The sequence below is a fragment of the Esox lucius genome, chromosome 7 (genome assembly GCF_011004845.1).
Source record: "Esox lucius isolate fEsoLuc1 chromosome 7, fEsoLuc1.pri, whole genome shotgun sequence".
NCBI lineage: Eukaryota > Metazoa > Chordata > Actinopteri > Esociformes > Esocidae > Esox > Esox lucius.
This window is the reverse complement of record NC_047575.1, coordinates 38,290,142-38,313,560: the sequence shown is the minus strand read 5'-3', so window position 1 is coordinate 38,313,560 and position 23,419 is coordinate 38,290,142. Positions and strand designations below refer to the sequence as shown.

General features: G+C 44.1%; 3 protein-coding genes across 4 annotated transcripts; all 3 read left to right on the top strand.

Moving 5' to 3' along the window:
* The first annotated feature begins 291 nt into the window (after positions 1-291).
* scaf4a (SR-related CTD-associated factor 4a) lies at positions 292-11,467 on the top strand. 2 transcript variants are annotated; one of them, XM_034293414.1, is made up of 18 exons: positions 292-458; positions 3,016-3,099; positions 3,806-3,850; positions 4,162-4,323; positions 4,534-4,672; positions 5,164-5,300; positions 5,418-5,924; positions 6,726-6,814; positions 7,427-7,502; positions 7,682-7,873; positions 8,439-8,518; positions 9,115-9,323; positions 9,462-9,562; positions 9,927-10,040; positions 10,197-10,353; positions 10,478-10,590; positions 10,953-11,118; positions 11,374-11,467. In XM_034293414.1, the coding sequence occupies exons 1-18, from the start codon at positions 429-431 to the stop codon at positions 11,442-11,444; spliced, it is 2,472 nt and encodes an 823-aa protein (XP_034149305.1). In that variant the 5' UTR covers positions 292-428; the 3' UTR covers positions 11,445-11,467. The 2 variants fall into 2 exon arrangements, with proteins under 2 accessions (XP_034149305.1, XP_034149304.1); XM_034293413.1 differs by having other exon boundaries at positions 5,418-5,930.
* Positions 11,447-13,687, top strand: LOC117594673 (proline-rich protein HaeIII subfamily 1-like; the record flags this gene model as incomplete). The annotated part of the gene is made up of 2 exons (XM_034292990.1): positions 11,447-11,539; positions 13,014-13,687. Coding segments are annotated over exons 1-2 (678 nt in total), but the record flags the coding sequence as incomplete, so codon positions are not given.
* Positions 13,688-18,779: 5,092 nt separating this feature from the next.
* sod1 (superoxide dismutase 1, soluble) lies at positions 18,780-22,233 on the top strand. Its single transcript, XM_029121261.2, has 4 exons — positions 18,780-18,924; positions 20,982-21,148; positions 21,573-21,690; positions 21,834-22,233. Exons 1-4 carry the CDS (start codon positions 18,853-18,855, stop codon positions 21,939-21,941), a joined length of 465 nt encoding a protein of 154 aa, XP_028977094.1. The 5' UTR covers positions 18,780-18,852; the 3' UTR covers positions 21,942-22,233.
* The last annotated feature ends 1,186 nt before the right edge of the window (positions 22,234-23,419 follow it).

The following is a 23,419-nucleotide window of genomic DNA, read 5'->3' as shown; positions in this document are numbered from 1 at the left end:
AGTTTATGCTGGCTGGCCATTATCAATGACATATTTCTTGAGGGAATTAGTTAAATAAATAAATCATTATTATAAACTAAATTGTAATGGCATTTTATGGAATATTATATAGCCCTCCAAAAGGTTTCTCTGTTAACAAAAACCCACATTTAACACGATTCACATTAAACGATTCGAGACAAAATCTGCTCACAAGTTCAACCCGGTTCAACCAACGGCCACTGTTAAATCCATATACTTTGCCGCCACCGTGTGGTCACATTCTCGAACTACCCCAATCCCATCCTGCCTTGCACCGTACCCGCGGTCCCCTTCTGCAACCGGAGAGCCACTGGGAGCGGACATGTTAGCCTGGTCCTAGCTGGGATAAACATTGCATTTACCGGGTAGTTGGATGCTTAGGGAAGGGGTCGGTTGGTAGGGCAATTATGGATGCCGTAAACGCCTTTAACCATGAGGTAAGTTGGCCTGTATAGCATTATGAGTGTGTGTTTTTTGTCCATAGAAACAGGACGGTCATGTGTGTGCCTCCTGCAGTTGTGAAGTCAGATGCCTTTGCTTGGACAAGGCCTGCTATGGGCCTAGCCCTAGCTTAAATAGCTATCTCCCGTGTATCGCGATTGATCCAATGTAATAGTATTCTATTAGCTTGCCGTTTATTAAGTTGTGTTCCTTGGTTTACATTACCGCTTGGTGTGTGTAAGTTGAAACTAACAAGTCAGTATAGTCTTTGAGCGAACGTTAGTTAACTAGCTAGCTTAGTAGTAGCATCAGCCGGATAACAGGTTAGCTAGGTAGCTGGCTATATAACTTAGCAATTAGCCTGACTACCGCTAACTAATGTGCAGTAACTGTACCTAGCTAACGTTCGGTATCTTAGTGGTGCAACACAGCTGTCATTTTTTGCACGAAGTAATATTAGCGAATCAACTAGCGAGCAGTTACCTAGCCATTAGGTCATGTTACGTAGCTAGTTAGCCAAGTTGACAATCCAAAACATGGAAACCTTGTGAATGGCGGTTAGTTGTAGCTGGGAGAGTAGCATGGTAGTGGGACCAAACTACTGTTTTCCGTTTAACTACTAGCTAAAGTAACTAGTTAACAAACAGTTGCTTTTCAGTACGAGTGGTTTATGTTTTGTCGGAAATGTTCAGGGGTACAGTAGTAGGCCTACACACCCATAGAAATACAATGAACAGAACGGGCTTAGAAGCGTTATCCCTTACTTTTCGATAACGGTACTGTAAAATCTTATATCATTAAGTAATTATATTCCCATGTGTCAACGTGTGGGTTACAGTATCTTTACCGTTGCCGGTCCACCAATTTTGGAACAGTTAAATTATATTTGTACCAACTCCTTTCGCTTGTTGCTCTAGCTGTCTATTCTCCGGATAAGAGCGTCTTCTAAATCAGTGGTTCCCAACCTTTTTTCTTGGGGCCCCCCCTATGTACATATTCAACAATCCTTGGACCCCCCCCCCCAGCTATATATATATTTTTTTTTTTTAATGCTATGCACATAAAACACACACACACACACACTGTATATTTTATAAGTTTATGTTTTGCTAGTGTGTCACTAAGGTCCCTGGACAGTTTTTTACTGGCGAGTGCCTGGCGATGTATCATACAGTGGAATATTAAACAGTCTGGAGCCTTTTCCATCAAACGGCTGTTAAATCCCTTATTTCTACCCATCATCGCGGCAGCTCCATCCGTGCAGCAAGCAACAATATTTGTGTAGGGCAGATTGTATGATGTGAGGTAAGAATCAACAGCCATAAAAATATCCTGACCTGTAGTTGTTGTGGGTAAATTGGTAGACATAAGTATGTCCTGTTTCAGCTCATCTCCGTCCACATACTGTACATATACAATAAGCACAGACTCTCCCGCTACTGTGGTAGTTTCATCCAGCTGTATAGCAAATTGGACTTCTCTGAGCTTTTCATGCAACAGTTTTTTGCAGTTTTCTGCCATTTTATCAATTCTGTCTTTAACGGTGTTGTTAGAAAGTGGGACAGATTTAACCTTTTCAGCTGCTTGCTGGCCACATAGTTCCTCCACTATTTTAATGCAGGTGGGTTTGATTAACTCCTCTCCGATATTATGCGGCTTTTTTGCCTTGGCAATCATCAGCGCACACTCAAAGGAAACTTTAGTGGCCTTCTGTAAATCACTACCTGCTCTTTCGAATACTTTTCTGATGTCTGTCGACCTTTTTGACAGAGCCATCTCTTTTTTTCTCACTAGGAATTCCTTATCTTTGCCGATTGTCTCTGGATGCTTCGTTTCCTGATGTCTTTTCATTTTGCTTGGTTTCATGCTGTCGTTTGCGAGTTTTTCACCACAGAAGACACATTCTGGTCGTGACTTGTCTTGGCCTTCAATAAAACCAAAATGTATATAGGTTTCGTCATAGTGTCTAAACTTTTTCTTTGCCTCTGATGAAGAATCACCGCATTTACGTTTCTCTGCCATTTTTCTTCAGTTTTTGCCGTTACGATGACAAGCACATTGAGCAAGTGACGGTGTGTGCGTAAAATTTAAATAATTATTTTTTATTTGAGATACTTTTTTAACTGCCTTTTCTTGGCAATGTAAACATATGATTTTTTAAAAACTTTGAAAAATATTTTTTATATAAAATTATTAGTGGGACATTTTATGCATATTTATTCACCTCAAAGCAGATACGCTCCCGCGCACCCCCTGTGAACTCTGGCGCCCCCCCGAGGGGGGCGCGGACCCCAGGTTGGGAACCAGTGTTCTAAATGAATTGTTTAAAAATAGAATCAAGATCCTTTATTTTCCATTTCCCATTACATTTTCTCCCCTATCTCTTTCGGCATATTACTGCGTTCCCTCTTCCCATCTCTCTCCACACCAATGTCTCACCTCCCGACTTTCTCTTCTGTATCTGTCATTGGCTTTTGATTTTTCTATATCTCATTATTTCCCCACTTCTCTCTTTCTCTCTGCGATCGCTTCATCTTACCTCCCTCTCCCAAGTTGTTCTCCTTGATGGACATGAAGCCTCCAATATCTCGGGCCAAGATGATATCCATCACCAAGTCAGCCATTAAAGCTATGAAGGTAAGTGTTCTTGTGTGGGTTTAGTATAGTGGTGTTATAGGATCTGTGCTTTGTGTATGTTGACTACTCATCCTCTTGTCAGGGACATCTTTTGGGGTGTGTGTGTGCGGGGTGGTATTTGTCAAATGCTCCAAACAACCCAGTGTCATCCTGCCCAATGAAATTCTTGGGACATGGCACCCGAAAAGTATGTTGTTGTATTATATGAAGATATTTGAATTTTACTCATAACATATTTTTGGACAAATATTCAAATGTTGTTTTAGGAACATTTTGACTGCCCTACAAACCCAATATTTCTGTCAGAGATGGTGGATAAATGAAGATGTCCAACTGAGGAGGTGTAGCTGAAGTGTCTCTCATAGGGATTGGATCATTAGTGCGTGTAATTAATTTAAAACAGTAAATGAAGGATGTCATTTTTTTCTCCTCTCTGATTTGTCTTTAAACTGGTCATCTTAATTGCACTTTTAACTGTTTTGCCGACCATTAAGTGAAATGTTAGAATTAGATTGCCTTTTTAAACACAGTTTTAGGGCGGGTGTCACTTCCAGAGGCCCGATTCTGGGTTGACAGTCCCATTAGGGATGTGGTCCGGTTCTGGGCTGACGGTTCTACTTAATGAGTACCAATCACTATTGAAAGTGAATTCAGTCCAATATTTGGTCCTGACTGAGTGCTGACATGTCTTTTATTCCTCTTCCAGTTATATAAGCATGTGGTCCAGATTGTTGAGAAGTTCATTAAAAAGGTAACGGCGAAGTGGCTCTTCACTCCCATTCAAATTGCATCTTCTGAGTTGTGCATTGATGCTTTGTAGTGGGCCTATTCAACTCTGAACTTACCTGGTCTGGACTACTGCTGGATTTCTTCTCAACCCACCTGGTCGTCCCTGATCTAAACCAGTCCCCAATTAAAGGGTGCTACTGGGGAAAACAAGCAATAGAACTTGCTTGGAAGTCCAGAGTTGAATATGAGACCCATACATTGTACGTACCTCAATAAGTTACTATTCGGGAATGTTTCCTCTCATTGAGTATTTCTGCCCCCCCCTCTCCCCAGTGCAAGCCGGAGTTCAAGGTGGCAGGGCTGTACGTTGTGGATTCCATCGTTCGACAGTCCCGTCACCAGTTTGGTGTGGACAAGGACGTGTTTGGACCGCGGTTCACCAAGAACATCACAGGAACCTTTGAGAACCTTTGTCTCTGCCCTACGGAAGAACGGGTATGACCATTAGGGGGGTATAGTTGGGGATAATTATAGTAATGATGATTTTACAGATGTTTTTAGTGATGATGTTTTTAGTGTTGGTGCTGATGAGGATTATTTTTAGTGATGGTTATGACGATTGTGGTGATGATGGGGATGTAACTGATACTGTACATGGGACAATCAGGACTCCCTCTTAACTGTGCCCCATTGGCTCTTGTGTAGAGTAAGATTGTGCGCGTGTTGAACCTGTGGCAGAAGAACGGTGTGTTTAAGATCGATGTCATCCAGCCTCTACTTGACATGGCCACGTCTGGATCCAGCGGTGCTGCCGCATTCGCAGATGTGGACGATCCAGACCCAGGTACCACCAACAGGCCCGGCTACCACCCATTTGAGTTTTTACATATTTTTGACACTGAATGTTATCGGATCTACCTACCAAAATCCCTAAATAGGATTCATATTTTGATACACGATTCTTTTATTTATTTGGAAACTTGGGCCAGACCAAATGCCATGCGAAAAAGTAATTTCTGACTCCCTGGATGATTTTGCACCTTGCTGTTCTAGAGATGTTGGCAGTACTGCCACTCATAGGAAGATTCACAGCTGTTTCAATCTTTTGGAGAATGTGGTCCTGTGGTTCGATACCCAGAACCTTAACCCTGAAAAATATCTGACCAATGTGTAAATATGTAGAAAATAAGATGGCAAATACTTTTTTGTGGGTAATATTAATAGCAGGAGGTAAATAATTGTTCCTTGGGGTATGCCAAATCCATTGAAGAATTGTTTTAATCACCAGTCTTTAGTGTGTGAGAGACTCTTTTTGTTGTCCCTCTGCCCTCTCAGGTTCCCCCCCATCACCAGTCAAAGAGGCGGTTACCGTAGTTACAGCTAACTCTGTTGTGGCCACGGTTCCTCAGCTGCAGAACTCAGATGCCTTGGCTGCTGTTGCCCAGCTCATCCAGTCTTCACAGGGACAACAGGTGTGTGTGTGTCATGCAGCTTTTTACTCCTTACACACAGCACTTTGGTGTTATAACACCTTGCAGTGTTGTAACACTGCCTTCTCACGCTCTTTATCTCCCCCCTTCTTTCTTCAGCTACAGCAGATGCTCCAGACCTTCCAACAACAGCCAGGGAAGCCTCAGCCCCATTCCTTCCCGGCTCTGCCTCAACCCCATCTACAACCCTTCCCACCCCAGCCTCATCTCCAACCTCAATCCCAGCCTCATCTCCAACCTCATCTCCAACCTCAACCCCAGCCTCATCTCCAACCTCAACCCCAGCCTCATCTCCAAACTCAACCCCAGCCTCATCTCCAACCCCAGCCTCATCTCCAACCCCAGCCTCATCTCCAACCCCAGCCTCATCTCCAACCCCAGCCTCATCTCCAACCCCAGCCTCAACCCCAACCTCATCTCCAACATCAACACCAACCCCATCCTCATCTCCAACCCCAACACCAGCCTCAACCTCATCTCCAGGCCAAGCCTCCGCCCAGCCTCCTCTCCCAGCCCCAAGCCCTCACCCCTGGCCTGGGTATAGCTGCTCAGCGCCTCCCCCTCCCCTCCAGCCAGTCCTCCCAGCAGAAGACAGCATTTGACAAGGTGGCTGTGAGTTCCTCTTGTAATTATCCACCTGTAACAGCAGCGCATCTCAACGTTATAGGAAATGTCTTGGCTTTAGCAATGGAAGCCAGGAGTTTGACAAAAATACAACCATTTAATCAGGGCTGCAGACACTGCCTAAAATAATTTTCTAAACATGTCAAAATCATGGGCGATTCACAACATCTAAAATATATTGACAACATAACTAAAACCATATTGTGTGTCTAATGTAATGTATCCACCAAGTAAAAGACTGGGTGCATTTTAAATTTCTAAACATGTACTTTGCAAAAAAGGTGATTCTGACATATCCCCAACTATGTTTGGCTTGAGCTTTCAAAAACTATTTTAGGCAATCAACAATTTGACCTGCGTTTGTTGTTGTTGCAATAAACACTAATCTATTTTTTAAAGAATAAATGCCTTCTTTGTAGCAAAACAGAACAATGCAGTTCCCCTATTCAGCAAGGCCTTATCTATAAATTAACACAGTTAATTCATTTGATGCATTTCCCAATGCTGTGCTGATGGTTTTAGAGCAGTGTTTCCCAATCCTGATCCACGGGACCCAAAGGGGTGCATGTTTTTGTTTTTGCCCAAGCACTCACGCACCTGGTTCAAATGTTGCCCCCTAGCACTTACATAGGCTGATTACGTTGATTAACTGTCATCAAGTCTTTCATTTGAATCAGGCGTATGAGTGCTAAGGCAAAAACGTGCACCCCTTTGGGTCCTGAGGACCTGGATTGGGAAACACTGTTTTAGAGGCCTGGGCTGAACCTTCTCTTTCCTCTCTAGACCCTATTGGACCGGTTTGACTATGATGACGAACCAGAGGGAGCAGACGAATCAAAAAAAGACGAGACCTCATCAGCTCCATCTGCTTTGTAAGACCCTCCTCGTACATTCTCTGTGTGTGTGTTTTAGGTATTACTCAACTCATGGGGACCAAATGTCCCAATGAGTATGGTAAAACCAGGAAAAATTGGACTCAATGGGACCTTTTGCCGGTTCCCGTTATGCAAAAGTCAATTTCCGGCTCATGGTTTAGGGTCAAACTTACAATTTATTTTATAGTTAGAATTGGGGTTTCTTTAAGGTCCAGGCGTTGTTGGTTAAGGTTAGGCATTACATGTAGGTAAAGTTTAGGCATGCATGTTATTGAGGTTAGGGTTAGGTTAAGGTTAGGTTTAGGGTTAAGATTAGGGCAAGGGAGCATGCAATTTCTTCTGGTCCACATGAGGGTAGCTGTACAAACGTGTGTGTGTGTGTGTGTGTGTGTGTGTGTGTGTGTGTGTGTGTGTGTGTGTGTGTGTGTGTGTGTGTGTGTGTGTGTGTGTGTGTGTGTGTGTGTGTGTGTGTGTGTGTGTGTGTGTGTGTGTGTGTGTGAGAGAGAAGGTAGGTCATGGACTGACATTAGTGGTGACTTGGGTCTCTGACCTTTATATTTTTGCCAAGATATCTGGGTGTTTGATTCAATTAATGTGTTTGACTGACAGTACCCAGCAGCCCCCTGGCTTCCCACAAAACTTTCAACAACACATGATGGGTTTGACCCAAGACCCTACACAGCAGGTAATAAATTCTGTTCTCTGTCTCTCCACTGTCTCTCTTGCTTAATTTCTTTCTCCACCACACTGTTTCTTTTTCCTTTTCTCTCTCCACCACTCTCATTCACCCCTTCATACAAACAATTACAAAAACGTACATTTTTATTTTGTGCAGACTGTAACTCTACCTGTGTCTATATGCAGGTGTCTCTCCCCCCCAACGGCCAGCTCCAGGGTTTTGGGCTGGTATCAGGCCAGGCTCTCCCTGGGATGGTGACCCCTCTTGGGCAGCCCCAACTGGGCCAGCCCCTGCCTGGCACCGGTCCTCCAGGCTTTACGGGGGCGTTCATGCAACACAGCGACACCTTTGGGCAACATGTGGCACAGCAGCAACAGGTGGGATCGCTAAACCGATTGGATGGGATTAAATGTTGTGTCAGCTGAAAGCCGGTGCTAGGGGCAACATTAAGATGACCGAGATTTAATGCTATGCTGTCCCATTGTGTGTCTACAGTCAACGAGTAGATTCAACCCAAATCTTTATGCCGATGCTTCTTTGTTAGCGCGCAGTTACAGATATCAAGATACTGAACTAGCAGATTCCAGGAATGCAGTTATGCATGTTGCCTAACACCGACTGTGTCTCTCTGTGTTTTGTGTGATTGCTGACTGGAGAAAACATTCTGTGTGAATCTTTCCGTTAAGAGCCGTTGGTCCCAGTTAAGATCAGTTAGGTCGATGGTGAAATGAACATTTATAAGTGCTGGCTGTATTTGAAAAATTATTTGTGAAAGCGCATCCCCGTCCGCTCAATATTTGTTGGTGGAATTCTGTTTTTCCCACGTTGCGGGGAGGAAAGCTTTGTCGGAGGCAGGATGGCCAACAGGTGTTGGATGTAGACGCTCCATACCTGGACATTCCTTATCCCTTGCCTTTATTAAAATAAGGATTTCCTCCTCAGGATGTGAACACGGACCTCGAACCCTCCGTGAAAGATGGCCGACACCGACCAGACGACAAGCGCTCCCCTTCAGGGTCCAGGTGAGGATCTGATTGGTTAGCCATGAATGAGCAATTAGTCAATGACGATCTCCTCGCATTGTCAGTCTAGATTAGAATGTAGCAGGCTGAGTCTACAGTGTCAGTCTGCATTAGAATGTAGCTGGCTGAGTCTACAGTGTCAGTCTGCATTAGAATGTAGCTGGCTGAGTCTACAGTGTCAGTCTGCATTAGAATGTAGCTGGCTGAGTCTACAGTGTCAGTCTGCATTAGAATGTAGCTGGCTGAGTCTACAGTGTCAGTCTGCATTAGAATGTAGCTGGCTGAGTCTACAGTGTCAGTCTGCATTAGAATGTAGCTGGCTGAGTCTACAGTGTCAGTCTGCATTAGAATGTAGCTGGCTGAGTCTACAGTGTCAGTCTGCATTAGAATGTAGCTGGCTGAGTCTACAGTGTCAGTCTGCATTAGAATGTAGCTGGCTGAGTCTACAGTGTCAGTCTGCATTAGAATGAGTCTACAGTCTCATAGCTTTCCGAATCTTCGGGAGGTATATCAGGGCCTGTGTTTAGAAGGCGTTTCCAGGATGATCTGTGGTCAGTACCCCACAGCACGTCTGTGTAAATAGTGTCTGTCCGTAGGTCTCCCAAAAGAAGGCGTTCGCGGTCCAACTCGAGAACGCGCCGGTCGCGCCACCGGCGCTCTCGGTCAAGAGACCACCGCCGACACTCTCCCCGCTCACGGTCCCAGGAACGAAGGGAGAGGGAGAAGGAGCGGGAGAAAGAGCGGGAGAAGGAGAGGGAGAGACGGCAAAAAGGTCTACCACAGCCTAAGGCTGACACGCTGAGCGGTGAGGAAGGAACGGTCTTCCCTCCATGTCTTTGGTCGCTTGTCATCTGCGTTAGTTTGCTGGTGCTTCTGGCTCAGTACGACTCACGTCTGGAGATGATTTGAATGGCTCGTGTCTCTTCCCTACCCCCTCCTGTAGTGTGCAGCACCACTCTGTGGGTGGGTCAGTTGGACAAGAGGACCCATCAGCAGGATGTAGCCTGTCTACTAGAGGAGTTTGGACAGATCGACTCCATCAATGTGAGTTTGGCCTGCGGGGACACTTATTTAACCACCCAACATAGAAATTGTTGAAATGGAAATGCAGTGAACACCATCATTTGTTTGACAGCGACCATTATGTTGTTATTTTGGTTCTGTACTCTAACACTTGAGCAGTTTGAAAGGATGCAATGATGAGGTTGAAGTGCAGAGTGTCAGCTTTAATTTGAGGTTGTTTTCATACATATCAATCTTTTGTACCTCATTTTATCCTTTCAAACTCAAAGTGCTTGAGTACAGAACCAAAATAACAAGAAATAGTCACTGTCCAATCGCTCTAGTTCTGGTGTGGTTTACATTGTTGCCAACATTTGTCAACCTGCCTGGTTCTGTTCTGGTCCAGATGATCCCTCCTCGGGGCTGTGCCTACATCGTCATGGTCCACAGACAGGACGCCTTTCGGGCTCTGCAGAAACTCAGTCGAGGGTCCCACAAAGTCAACCAGAAAGCCATCAAGGTAGAGGCCCAATAAAATACCCTTCAGTATGTCTTATTTTATCTTTTATCCTAAAGAACTACCACTTTATTATGGCTGTTATCCTAAAGTTATCCTAACAAACTGCCCTCTTATTTCTGTCGGTTGTGGGTAATGGGTGTTGTGGCTGGTCTCCAGATTGCGTGGGCTCTGAATAAAGGTATCAAAACGGAGTTTAAGCAGTTCTGGGATGTGGAGCTGGGCGTCACCTACATCCCCTGGTCCAAGATACGACCCGACCAAATAGAGGAGGTCAGAGAGGGAGGCATGCTGGACCCCGACACTCTGTCCCCAGGTAATCACACACACACACACCTAGACCCTGCATGTTGTCCCTGGTTAATAACACACACACACACACACACACATCTGAACAAGTAGTACCTTTAATGTTGTGATTGGTTCGTGTGTTGTTTCAGAGTGGAAGGATGTACAGAACAGCCAGGAGAAACAAGACGATTTGAGCCAAAATGGCCGCTCTGACTCATTAGCTATGAGAGAGGACACCCCTGTGACTTCTGTTCTGGGAAAGGTAAAGCATGACTTTTTAACCACCCTGTTGTTATTCAAAAATACAATCATAATCAGGGCTTTTTCACAGCTTTTCAAGTAATTTAATTGGTTGAACCAGCACTGTTTTAAAAAAAACAAACACACATTTGGTTAATTTTCATGATTTGCTCAGAGGGTAAATGGTTCCAGATACCACAGCACACCTACAGAGGTCTAGTGGAGTCCATGCCTCAATGGGTCAGGGCTGTTTTCGTGACAAAAGGGGGACCTACACAATATTAGGCAGGTGGTCATAATGTTATGGCTGATCGGTGTATATAATCACTGTTTGGCGATGCGTCCAAGACGTCCTGGTCTTCACCTGCCTTGTTGTCTGTCCAGGTGGAGCCAATGGCAGGGGTGGGGTCTCTCCAGCAGCCCCACTCCTTCCCCCTGGGGCATGGCCCTCCCGGTGGCCCCCCCATGGGCATGCCTCCCCACTCCTTCCCCCCCGGCCCTCCTCCCCCATTCATGAGGCCCGGGTTTAACCCCATGCAGATACCACCAGGTAACACTGCCTAATTTACTGTATCTCTCACGTGCGTGCACACAGTCTCTCTCACCATCTCAATCTATTTCTCTCTTGTCATCCATCTCTTTCACCATCACACAATTTATATATGTTTACATTGTTTGAATACAGCCTCACTATGGTCACCTGCTTGCAGCCTCTCTCTCTCTCTCTTTCTCTCTCTGGTCGTCTGCATGCAGCCTATTTACGCTGTCTGACCATAGCTGACTGACCGACTCCTCCACTCTTCAGGTTTCCCTCCACCCAGGTCGATGCCTTTGGGCCCCCCCCGCACCCCCAACCTCAGCAGGCGTGGGTCTTGATGAACTGTCCCTGGACCCTGCAGGCCTGGGCTCCCGGAACAGCAATGAGGGCCACGAGGGGCCCAACCTGTATGGCAACCAGACCAGCAACATGGGTTGGTAGACTGGTGGGGGCTTGAGTTTAGGGTTTTACTGTGGTTGATTTTGGGTGACAAATTCAAGACGGGACAAATTGTCATTAAACAGCGCTATGTAGTCGCCATGGACACACTGTTCAAATATTCAAAATGAAGTTAGTATTCGGACACTCGTTTGAGTATTCGGACACTCGTTTGAGTATTCGGACACTCGTTTGAGTATTCGGACACTCGTTTGAGTATTCGGACACTCGTTTGAGTATTCGGACACTCGTTTGAGTATTCATGAGTCACCTCTGGACGTCAGGGTTGGGAATCACCGCGGGAACACTAGCACCGGTTCCCACTCTCCTTCACGGGAGTCTGTCCAGGGAGTATCCATCCAAATCCCCAGTGGTAAGAGCTTTGGGCTCGTTGATCAAGAAAAGCAACCAGACAAGCCTAGTTCGGCCAGCCCGCGATTAAAAGGGACGAATGATGTTGTCCTCCCTTGTTTTGAAACGGGGTCTCCCATGTGAGCCCACTAAGCTGTACGTGTGCAGAGGTATGGTGTTGGTGTACTTCTACATTGTTAAACCAATTAGTTGGAACTCCACCGACCTTGAAACTAGTTCCCTACATTAGCAAACATCCAAACCAACAACAGGTATAACAGGGTTGATACACTACAGTCAGTGCGTTAAATTAGAAAAAGATTACGGTAGATGGCAAGCTAATAACTATACAGTAATGAAAACAATGACTCCAATCACTCCATGGCTGGTTCATGGCTGTAGAAAACAAAAGCATTGGGTGAATCTCAAATCGCATACTATGTACTACAAGTACGTACTTTGGGGATGATGGTGAAGTTACGTACTGTTTTGAATATAGTAAGCTAGTATACCGATTGGGACATACTTTTGTCATAATTTTGTCACACATGAACATCATGCCGAGTTTTAATATTTAGCTAGACACTATTAAGCAGTGTTAAACTGACTAACGTTTCTTATTAAGTTTACTTCCACCGCAAATAGCATCTATGAACTGTAAGGCTTTTTTTAACCAGTAATAGGCCTATTAGATGTACTTATTACTGTGAATAGTCATAAGAATTGAACAATTGCTAGCAAGACTGAAGATGAACTTTACAATGCCAAAGACATTCGCTCTTCTTGGCCGTCTCCATTTACGCGGTCTGGCAAAAAAGGTTGCTCGTTTTGAATCCCTGAGCCAACAAGATGGGACGAAGTCCTATTGATCTGTTCCTTGAGCGAAGCTCTTGACCGAAATTGCTCCAGTCAGAAGTCGCTGATCCTGGGCCGTGACCTCACTCTACGAAGATTTCCCGGGAATCCCATGTCCACTTTGTGTCGCCCCCACAAGAAAGGGAGTCAAATAAGCAGACCTGATTTTGACAGAGACCATTGCCAGATTTCCTGGTGTTGTGACAAATGTACATGAGTTATTTTCTGCTCTGCATATTAACCCTGTGTTCTGTGTCTGTCAGGTAACCAGGGGTCTGGTCCTCCAGGGGGTCCCCCAGGCGGCCCAATCCCACCAACAGGAGGTCTTCTTGGGGCTCGCCCGGGCATGATCCCCCTCCAGCGTCCTCCGGTCCATGCCCCTGGTCCTGTCCTCCCCCCTCACATGCAGCGCTTCCCCCCTCCCCACGGTGGCCCCCATGGCCCCCACCCCCCTCGGGGCCCCCCGCACCACAACATGCCCCCCCACATGATGCCACCCCACCGGGGCCCACACCCACCCATGATGCACCAGGACGGCCCACCTCCGCCACCAGGTGCCCCGGGTGGATTTGGGATAGGCATGCCCCCTCCCCACAGCATGAGGGGTCCCTTCCCACCCCATGGGCCACTCCCTGGGGGACCCCCGCCGCCATTCATGAGGGGCGGTCCCAGAGGGCCTGAGGGGCCTGAGGAGATGGATGGGAGGGGGCCGTTCAGAGGAGAGAGGCCCGGTTTTAGGGACAGAGATCCAGAGAGGGAGAGAGAGAGGGACTGGGAGAGGGACTGGGAGAGAGAGAGGTTTGAAAGGGGAGGAAGGGGGAGGCGGTTTGGGGAAGGAGGGAGAGGAAGAGGAGGTGGGGAGAGAATGGAGGAGAGGGAACGGTTTGGGGGATGGCAGGAAGAGGGGGGAGACTCGAGAGGAGGAGGAGGAGGAGATTGGGAGAGAGACAGACGGGATTGGAGGGAGAGACGGAGCAGTCCTGATGCAGACAGAGAACGAGGGAGGGGAGGAGACGGAGGAGAGAGGGAGCGCGGGAGGAGTGAGGGAGGAGAGAGGGAGAGAGGCAGAGGTGGAGAGGTTGGGGAGAAGGAACGAGTTCGAGGAGAAGCTGGAGAGCGGGGGAGGAGAGATGGAGGAGAGGGGGAGAGGCCGAAGCGGCCGAGGAACAGAGAGAGGACGTCGCGTTGGGACACAGATGATCGCCTTGGAGACAAAGCAGAGGCAGAACCAGAGAATGCGGATCTCAAGCTCCGGAACTCTGACATCAACTCAAAACCCATGCAAGCTATTCCTACTGCCCAGACGGAATGCTCTGAAGAACCTTCTTCACATTCAAAAGATTCCTCTGTAGAACCCTCCCCATCCCGACAGAAGGAATCAGAACCCTTGGCCCCTGCTGTGAAAGTGACTGATACAGAACCACCTGTGTCTCAGCCTGTAGAGAGCACCCAGGAAGAGAAGGTTTAGGCTGCTGGCAACCAAATAAAACCCAGAGAGTTTTGCCTGGGCACCTGTCTGTTTGTTTCCTCGCCAGCTCCTTATGGAATTGTCATGTATAACATGGCATACACAGGTCGTACAGAAACCACCACCCCGCCCCCTCCATCCCACCAACCCCCTCCACCCCCATAGCCGACACACAACCCCCTCCACGGGGTGGTGAAGGACTGGCTCTGAGTTGTGGCTTGTGAGGAATCAGAACGCCTTCAGTCCCATGGAACGTAGTTCCAATGTGCTTAATAATGTTCCATTCTCTTCAGCTGGGTCATTATCGTCCCCTCTCCTCCAGTCGTCCATTCATTTCAGCAGTCAGTGCTTATGAATGGGAGCAGGGAGGAGTGTTGTTGGGACAGGTTGATTTGGTAGTATCCCCTGGTCTCTTAAGACAGTTGGTGGGTCCATAACGGCCTCTTCACCAAGGTCTTTAGTGCTCTACTGTTGACCCAGCCTGTAGTGCCGCACCTTTAGGCCACTAAAAACAATTTCTGCTGGATACATTCACGCTATTCCCTCCGTGTTTCATTATGCTGGCCTGTGTTTTTATACCACCGTTTAGAGGGGACTAAACATTTTAAACCAGAATCAGTGGTCAGTGTTAACATTCGTTCGCGCATGCACGCAAATTGCATTGGAGGCACTAGACTGTAAGTTTGTGGACTGTACCAATGTTTTCATGTGACTGACCCCTGAAATGGAAGTCACCACACCCACTTTGGGTGGGAATGTTGGTTTTGGATGCAAACGCGCGCGCACACACACTCAAATCAGTGGTATTCAGCATCAAATTTAAGAGAACTGATGTACATGTGGGGACTAGCTGAATGTGTCCAATAGGAAACAACAGTTTTTGTTTTACACTGCAAAGCATTGTGCCTCATTTGCAGTGATGAACACAACCCTGATGAAGTGGGGGGAGTAGACTTCATGCTGTATATATGCTTTTTACATTGCCAGTTGCCACTTAATATGTTGTTAATCGTGAGGGGTAATTAACAGTGACGATGACCCAATGTTTATATTTCCCTTATGTTTTAAAGAGGTAAAACTTGTTGACTAGCAACAGGAAACAACAAAAGGCCCCTTTTTGCTGTAAATGGTTTTTAAACTCTTAAATGTTTACAACAAGGCATAGGAAAGGATGTGTTTATCATTTTAAACTTAAAATAATGAAATGGAACACATGGAATAAAATCTTCTCCAGTATTTCAATGATAGGGAATTGTTTTTAATAAACTATTTTCATACCAAAAGTCTTGCGTATTGTTGATCTTTTAAGAATGTTGTGGAAAGTGCATTCTGGCCTACAGTGGATATAAATGTCTACACACCCCTGTTAAAATGACTGGTTTTTGTAATGTAAAAAAATTAGATTAAGATCATGTCAGAACTTTTTCCACTTTTAATGTGACCTATAATGTGAACAATTCAATTAAAAAACAAACAAATCTTTGAGGGGGGGGAAATTAAAAATAAAAACCTTATAACCTGGTTGCATAAGTGTGCACGCCCTCTTGTAACTGTGGATGTGGCTGTGTTCAGAATTAACCAATCACATTAAAACTTGTTAAATAGGTCATTACACACCTGCCATTATTTAAAGTGACTGATTAATCACATAAAATTCAGTTCTAGTAGGTTTTACTGACATTTTCTTAGTTGCATCAGCCATGGTCTGCAGAGAGCTTTCAAAGCATCAGAGGGATCTCATTGTTGAAAGATTTCAGTCAGGAGAAGGGTACAAAATAATTTCCAAAGCATTAGATATACCATGGAACACAGTGAAGACAGTCATCATCAAGTGGAGAAAATATGGCAGAGACAGAGACATTACCAAGAACTGGACGTCCCTCCAAAATTGATGAAAAAACAAGTAAACTGGTCAGGGAGGCTTCCAAGGGGCCTACAGCTACATTAAAGGAACTGCAGGAATTTCTGGCAAGTACTGGCTGTGTGCTACATGTGACAACAATCTCCTGTATTCTTCATATGAATGGGCTATGCGTGGCAAGACGGAAGCCTTTTCTTCCAAAGAATAACATCAAGTCTCCCAAAAGCATGTGGGAAAATGTGTTATGGTCTGATGAAACCAAGGTTGAACTTTTTGGCCATAATTCAAAAAGGTATGTTTGGCACAAAAACAACACTGCACATCACCCAAAGAACACCATACCCACAGTGAAGCATGGTGGTGGCAGCATCATGCTTTGGGGCTGTTTTTCTTCAGCTGGAACCGGGGCCTAAGGGTGGAGGGAATTATGAACAGTTCGAAATACCAGGCAATTTTGGCACAAAACCTTCAGGCGTCCATTGGAAAGCTGAAGATGAAGTTCAACTTTCAGCACGACAACGCCCCATTTTGGAGCCTGAGCCCAGACCTAAATCCAATTGAACATCTTTGGGGTGATCTGTGCACAGGAGATGTCCTTGCAATGTGACAGATTTGGAGCGCGTTTGCAAAGAAGAGTGGGCAAATATTGACACATCCAGATGTGTCATGCTAATAGACTCCTACCCAAAAAAACTGAGTGCTGTAATAAAATCAAAAGGTGCTTCAACAAAGTATTACTTTAAGGGTGTGCACACTTATGTAACCAGGTTATTGTGAGTTTTTATTTTTCCCCCTCAAAGATTTCAGTTTGTTTTTCAATTGAATTGTTCACATTATAGGTCACATTAAAAGTGGAAAAAGTTCTGACATGATTTATCTTTCTCATTCTTTTACATCACAAGAACCTGACATTTTAACAGGGGTTTGTGGACTTTTTATATCCACTGTACATCACAGTACGAAGACATGATTATTTAACCCTGTTGTCTGAAAATGTTTCTTAACTGCAAAGAAAATGTATCAGGATGAAAGTTTGGGTCCTTATCAACAGGTATCGTGGTGAATAGTCATTCCTCTGTCCTCATAGCTTATTTGTATTTTAACCTTTATTTGGCCCAATGATGTGACGTGCAATTTTGATGCCCAAACGCCTTTAGGAAGTAAAAATAAGGAAATGTTCTATAAAAAAAACCCACTTACTCAATCTATCTCTGTTTGTCACATGATATAAACATGTATTGAGGGTATTACAAAGTTTTAGAATTATTAGATGTTATTGTCACAATGTCATACCGGATAACTGTCCCTACCTCATGGTGAAATGCTAAAAAGCCACAAAAAAACATACAAATCTAATAAACCCTGAAATCTCTGCCACAGGCTTTATTGTATGTGTGTTGACAACAATATATTTAAGTATAACAAAGAATATAACATCAAATTGATTGTTGTGCTTTGGAGTGTACTGTCCCAAAACTGGCAGTCAGCCAATGTCACCTGGTATAATAAGCAATCTGGAGCAATTTTATTGGGAATTTTATTTTGACCCATTATCAGACAGAATGTTACACAATCAGGAAGACCCTGAAGGACCCCCAAACAGTGGTGAAAGGTTAGTATGTCTTTCATAAAATGTGTTTAATTTACCCTTTTCACTCACTGGTACACTACATAATAAAATCCGGCGTCATTGGGATAACGCTAAAAACCAATGTTGATTTTATGCAAATATGTTTATTTAATATGAATTTACATACTTGGAGGTTGAAGGTTAAGGTTGCATATTTCTATAGGTAGCCTAAACAACTGCCTGATTAAGGTTAAAACTGAGTTGTGTCATACCGGATAACAATTTTGTCACATAAGATAAGTTATTTAGCTAGTCACAGTTTGTTGTATGCTAATTTGCTAACTGAAACTTAATATGAAGCTAATCAGGCAGGATGTTAGACAATCAGGAAAACCCTGAAGGACCCCAAAACAGTGGTAATTTTTGTGAACTTCATTCGTCACTGTGCTATTTACTGTTTACAACTACTGTGGATGTCACATGCTGTTCCTATTTACATACGTTTTATACCAGTTGACTAACAAGCTACAATGTTGTTCTGTTACATATATTTAATGTTGCGTTTTATTTTTTGGCTACATTCTCACTCGCTCAGTCAAATTCTCAGTCAAAACTTAATCGTTATTATTTGTTGGTATGTATGCATTCGTATTCGTCAATGTAGGATATTTTCTAGAATGTAAATCATTTGCTTGGTGTTCAGTTCCAAGTTGGTTTCACACGTTTCCTTTCTTCTAGGCCAGGGGTGTCCAAACTATTCCATGGAGGGCCATGTGTCTGAAGGTTTTCGCTCACTCCTTGTACTTGATTGACAAATTAGGTTACTAATTGGTTAGTTTCTACCCTCACCTGGTTGTTTAGGTGTGAACTGGGAACCAATTTATAGGAAAAACCAAAAACCTGCAGACACACGGCCCTCCGTGGAATGGTTTGGACACCCCTGCTCTAGGCTGTATTAAATATATTTTGGAAAGCACCCTGTATCAATTCGGTACGATCACAGAAGTGTACCAGTGTTTATCTGCGGTCGCGCAGAGTGCGTAGTAATGTCTTTGCCAGCCAATAGGGGATCTGCTCACCCATCCCACGGACGCTGATTGGACAAAAGAAGCTTGACTACTCACTAGCTAGCTTAGCAGTGTGCTGTGCATTCGCATTTGGTAATCTCTGTTAGTGAAGGGAAGAAGCAGTTAACTTGCTAAAATGGTGCTGAAGGCTGTTTGTGTGCTGAAAGGAACTGGTGAAGTTACTGGAACCGTATTCTTTGAGCAGGAGGTAATGTCTATTGCTAAATAGAAAAAAATGCAAGCTTACTTTGACTTGGAAGATATGGTTCGTTTTGTACACTGCGCGGGCCTTGTGAACTAAGCTTGCTAACTAGCTAGCTCATTGACATGTTTCAAGTAGTTGTAGACGAATGTAGCTAACGTCGTTACTTAAAGAAGTTTTAAACCCTTGCAGAGTACGTACAATACATTTTTAGCTAGCGTTATTAGTTGTCCGATCAGCAAGTTTAGCTTTCGGAGCGCAATTATCTTTATTCTTTATATGCCTTCTCTAGTGCCAGTTCATTCAAACTATGAAAAGTTCTTGGGTTCCAATTTGGTCCACTCGTGCAAACGATATATCAGTGTTATTACTGTACGACTCGCAAGCCTGCAGGTTAGCCTCATGTTGTGTGACAAACTTTGATACGGTGGACTTGCAACTTGCAGTTGCATGTTGTAATCGCTTTGTAAATGATCAACTAAATATAGCTAAGCAAATTGCCGTTTTCTTGTAAGCAGTGGCAATTGTATGCTACAAAAATACGAATTATTGCTAGTTATGCCTGTTGTACTGTACCCGGACCGCTAGCTAGAACGTTTGCTGTTACGTTACGCAATGAACTTTAAGTAACACATGTACACTGAGCGCGACACATGTCACAGGGTTATGTTAGCTACATCTCGGCGGGTACGTTACATAATGAATAACCAAGTGGCTGCATTTTTGTTGAGTCATTCTAGTCTGTCTTTCTGCACGGTCCTTCCCACGCTACATTGTCTTATGGATTGGGAAGAGCACATATCTGGCCCGGCTACAGTATTTGGTCTTGGCCTATCTTTGGTCGGGAAGTGGCTTGGTATTAGCTAATGCAAAGGTTTTAGGTCAACAAAGTACTCTTGGACAACATAATTAACAGAAACACCACATGGGAAAGGACTGAAGGCAGCAGCTACATCACAATTACATGGACAAATTGCGTCGGCTAATTGGAGCAATAATTTTAAGTCAAAGCTAACCGATTGGGATAGATGGACACAACATAATAGTTGATCAGGATTCTGTCCAATAGATCTCAAAGGGATGCCGAAAATATTTAGAAGCAATGGTTGAAGTAACTCCGTGTCATGTAGAATATACTGAATACATTTCAGATGAATATCAACATTTGAAAAAGCTAATTCAAAGATGTATAAATATATACGTTTTAAGAAATTGAGTTCGCTAAAAAGGTTTGAGGCAGTTAGGTTCCTGTAGCGTTTTGAGATGAAAGTCTCAAACTGAAATCACTACGTCAAGTAATAGGCTGCCAATAGAATATGGAAGCTATGAGTATTGTCCGTTTACCCCGGGCGCTAAGTTCGCTGGCACCTACGTTTTTAACCTTGGCAGACCCAAGCAATTTATATTGGGACTAAGGAGCTGGTAAATATTGGAGTATGGAACTCTTTATAGCGGTTTGGTAAGTGAAGAGTCGGCGAAGTCTAGCAACAGTATTAGAATCAATAACATGGTAAAAACATTTGTGTTCAAGCGCTGGGGTAAAAACCTGATAATCTGTGCCCTTCAGTCATTAAGGTTGTTAGTCTTTTTTTGCTTCTGTTTTGGCATAAGCACAACTGCAGGAACAGGTTCAGCCATCTAATGTAAAGCCCTGTGCACTTACAATTGTTTTGCCATATTTTTTCGGCCAAGTTCCGTTTTCTCTTTCACCCTCGTATCTACTTATTTGCATTTTATTGGGAACTAAGCTTGAAAAAGTGGTGCACCACTTCTGGTATTATAACTTAAGGATATTGCAGTCTAATTCATGTTATCGTTAACAAATTCTAAAATAATTATGTATGTATAGTACTATATATTGATGATACCGTGACAGGAAATGAATAACTCTAAACCTTTCTATTCATACTAAAATACTACTACAGTATACAAAAACGACCTTTCCCGTTGTCAGGAAATGCTTATGTTTTAGCATTTGTGCCATGCTGGTGGATAGTAGATTCGGGGTGGAGATCAACTGCGTTTAAGGTCTGCACATTTGGAGACTGTGTGTCATCGTGCAGGGTGTCGGTGCTCCTGTGAAGCTGACAGGGGAGATCTCTGGTCTGGAGCCTGGGGAGCACGGCTTCCACGTCCATGCCTTCGGCGACAACACCAACGGCTGTATCAGTGCAGGACCCCACTTCAACCCCCTTAACAAGACTCACGGAGGACCCACGGATGAAGTCAGGTGGGGCCCTATTTACTATAACACATTTTCCTAAATACTTTATTTTTTATTTTTTTTATTTGACCATCATGAGATCCATGTTTTCAACCAAGCATGAATAAAATAGAAAAGCTTTTTCTGGTGTTTTAGTTTAACCTTTATTTTCACAAGCAATCCCACTGAGATATAATCTCCTACAAGAAAGCCCTGCAAAAATGTAATAAGGCAACTAGTCGACAAAAGCAGTCTCCTTCAATGTTAACAGTAGAATCCGTTTTTCTAGTTTTGTTTGAGGCACACCTGTGGGCATGTTATCTGGAAGAGAAGGGGTTCATTGAAGGGGAAGTTGCTTTTTAAATACATCACCCACATCTGTCTTCCACTGTGTCAGTTTCAGTCTGGTGATATGTTCTGTCTGACATCTGGTCCTGACTGTTGTTGCTAGGCACGTGGGGGACCTTGGAAACGTAACTGCCGGAGCCGACCACAAGGCGAATATCAGCATCGAGGACAGCGTTTTGACCCTCACTGGACCACACTCAATCATTGGCAGGACCATGGTGGTAGGGGAACCGGCGGCTGTACTGAGGAAGAAACTTCTGGAACATCCATTTTCTCCAACTCACTTTGTGTTTCTGCTTTGTCTTTGCCACCTGTCCACCTTCCCTCTCTTCTCCCTCTTCACCCCCCCCCCTCCTGTTCCCAGATCCATGAGAAGGCGGATGACCTGGGAAAAGGAGGTAACGAAGAGAGTCTGAAAACTGGCAACGCTGGCAGTCGTCTGGCGTGTGGAGTCATTGGAATTACCCAGTAACCCCCTCTGTGTTGTCCCACTGAACCCTGGACCGCCAATGCCTGAAGACCAACGTAGCGCTCACCTCACGTATCGACCACAATACTAAAGCACTTATTAAAGAGGTTTGACTTGCTGTCAGCTGTATACCGGTCAGGCTTTCCAGTACCGGGTGTGTGTGATGAATGTTCTTGTTTGCTCTCCCGATGTTTGTATGGACCCAGTCACCCCTGCCCAGAATGGATCCCTTATTCTGAACCGTTCTGCTGACTGGGTGAAGCTATCCCAATAAATAAACATATTGTTACCTGTAGCATGGGTCACGTTGCTTTTTTGATTGTATGGTAGTTGCCCCGGACTCCACCAGTCTGGAAGGCTGTTGACTTGAGATCAGAATGATGAGCATAGTGGGAGGCTGGTGGCCAAGTCCAAGGTTCGGTCCTTCAGAGCGATAATAAACAGAAACTGGCTTCTGTCCAACAGAGGGATAATGAAAATAACGTTCTCTTCAATCTTAAGGCCTCTGACTAGGCAGAGCTGCTGGTGGTTTTCACAGCATTACTGTCAGGGCTGGGCCGTATTTAAGATACATGTATTTACAATACAAAATAGTATTGTGTAATTTGTGTTTGATAGGGTTGATGAAAATGGCTTTGTTATATCAAAATACTTCAGTATTTTTTAGTTTAAAAATACTGTGAAATATTTTGTGGGAAGTCTACATGATGACAAAATGCTGCCTGATTGGTCCCTACTCTGTAATTTGCCCAGACTTTAGATAAGTACAGGAAATGTATCCATGCCAGAAGAAGGACACGGTGAGGAAACATGTAGGTTACCAGCTTTCCATTGATTTCTTAACAGTTCTGGTACAGTTCAGTACTGGGTAAGGGATCGATCAAATAGGCCGATTTGATAGGTTTGCGAAGTGATTTCATGCTCCCTTGTAAAATTTTATAATTTTTAAATACAGAATTACATTATTTTATTTTGTTATGTGTTGTGGCTGTTGTATTTTTGCAGTTTATTTTGATATACTTAATATTAAGGTATTTGGTATCTTATTTTAAAATATATTTTGGTGTATCTCTGGCATTAAGGAGTGACGTCACCGTTTTCTCATCTGAAATCATACAAGAGAGAAGCCAGTCAGTTGAGTTTGTGGCAAAACCTTTTACAGTGTTTGTATGTTGTTTTGTCTTTTACTGCATACTCATACTCAGAAAGTAGAACTGAAGTGACATTCATTGCACTATGATTAGTTAAAACATTTCAAAATGCACCTGCATTGTTTTGCATTTTGTGACTTTCAGTCGAATAAAAGAAAAATGTTTCCAGTCATATATTTCATCATTGAAGATTTCTTATACTGTTACAATATCATCTTGTTCTCGTGAACCCAATAACGTCTGGTCTCATGAGTTAAGTGTATCATCACACCCCTACTGATGACTGTGACCAGTCCATTGCTTTTAGACCCATGAAAGTATGGTTCTTCT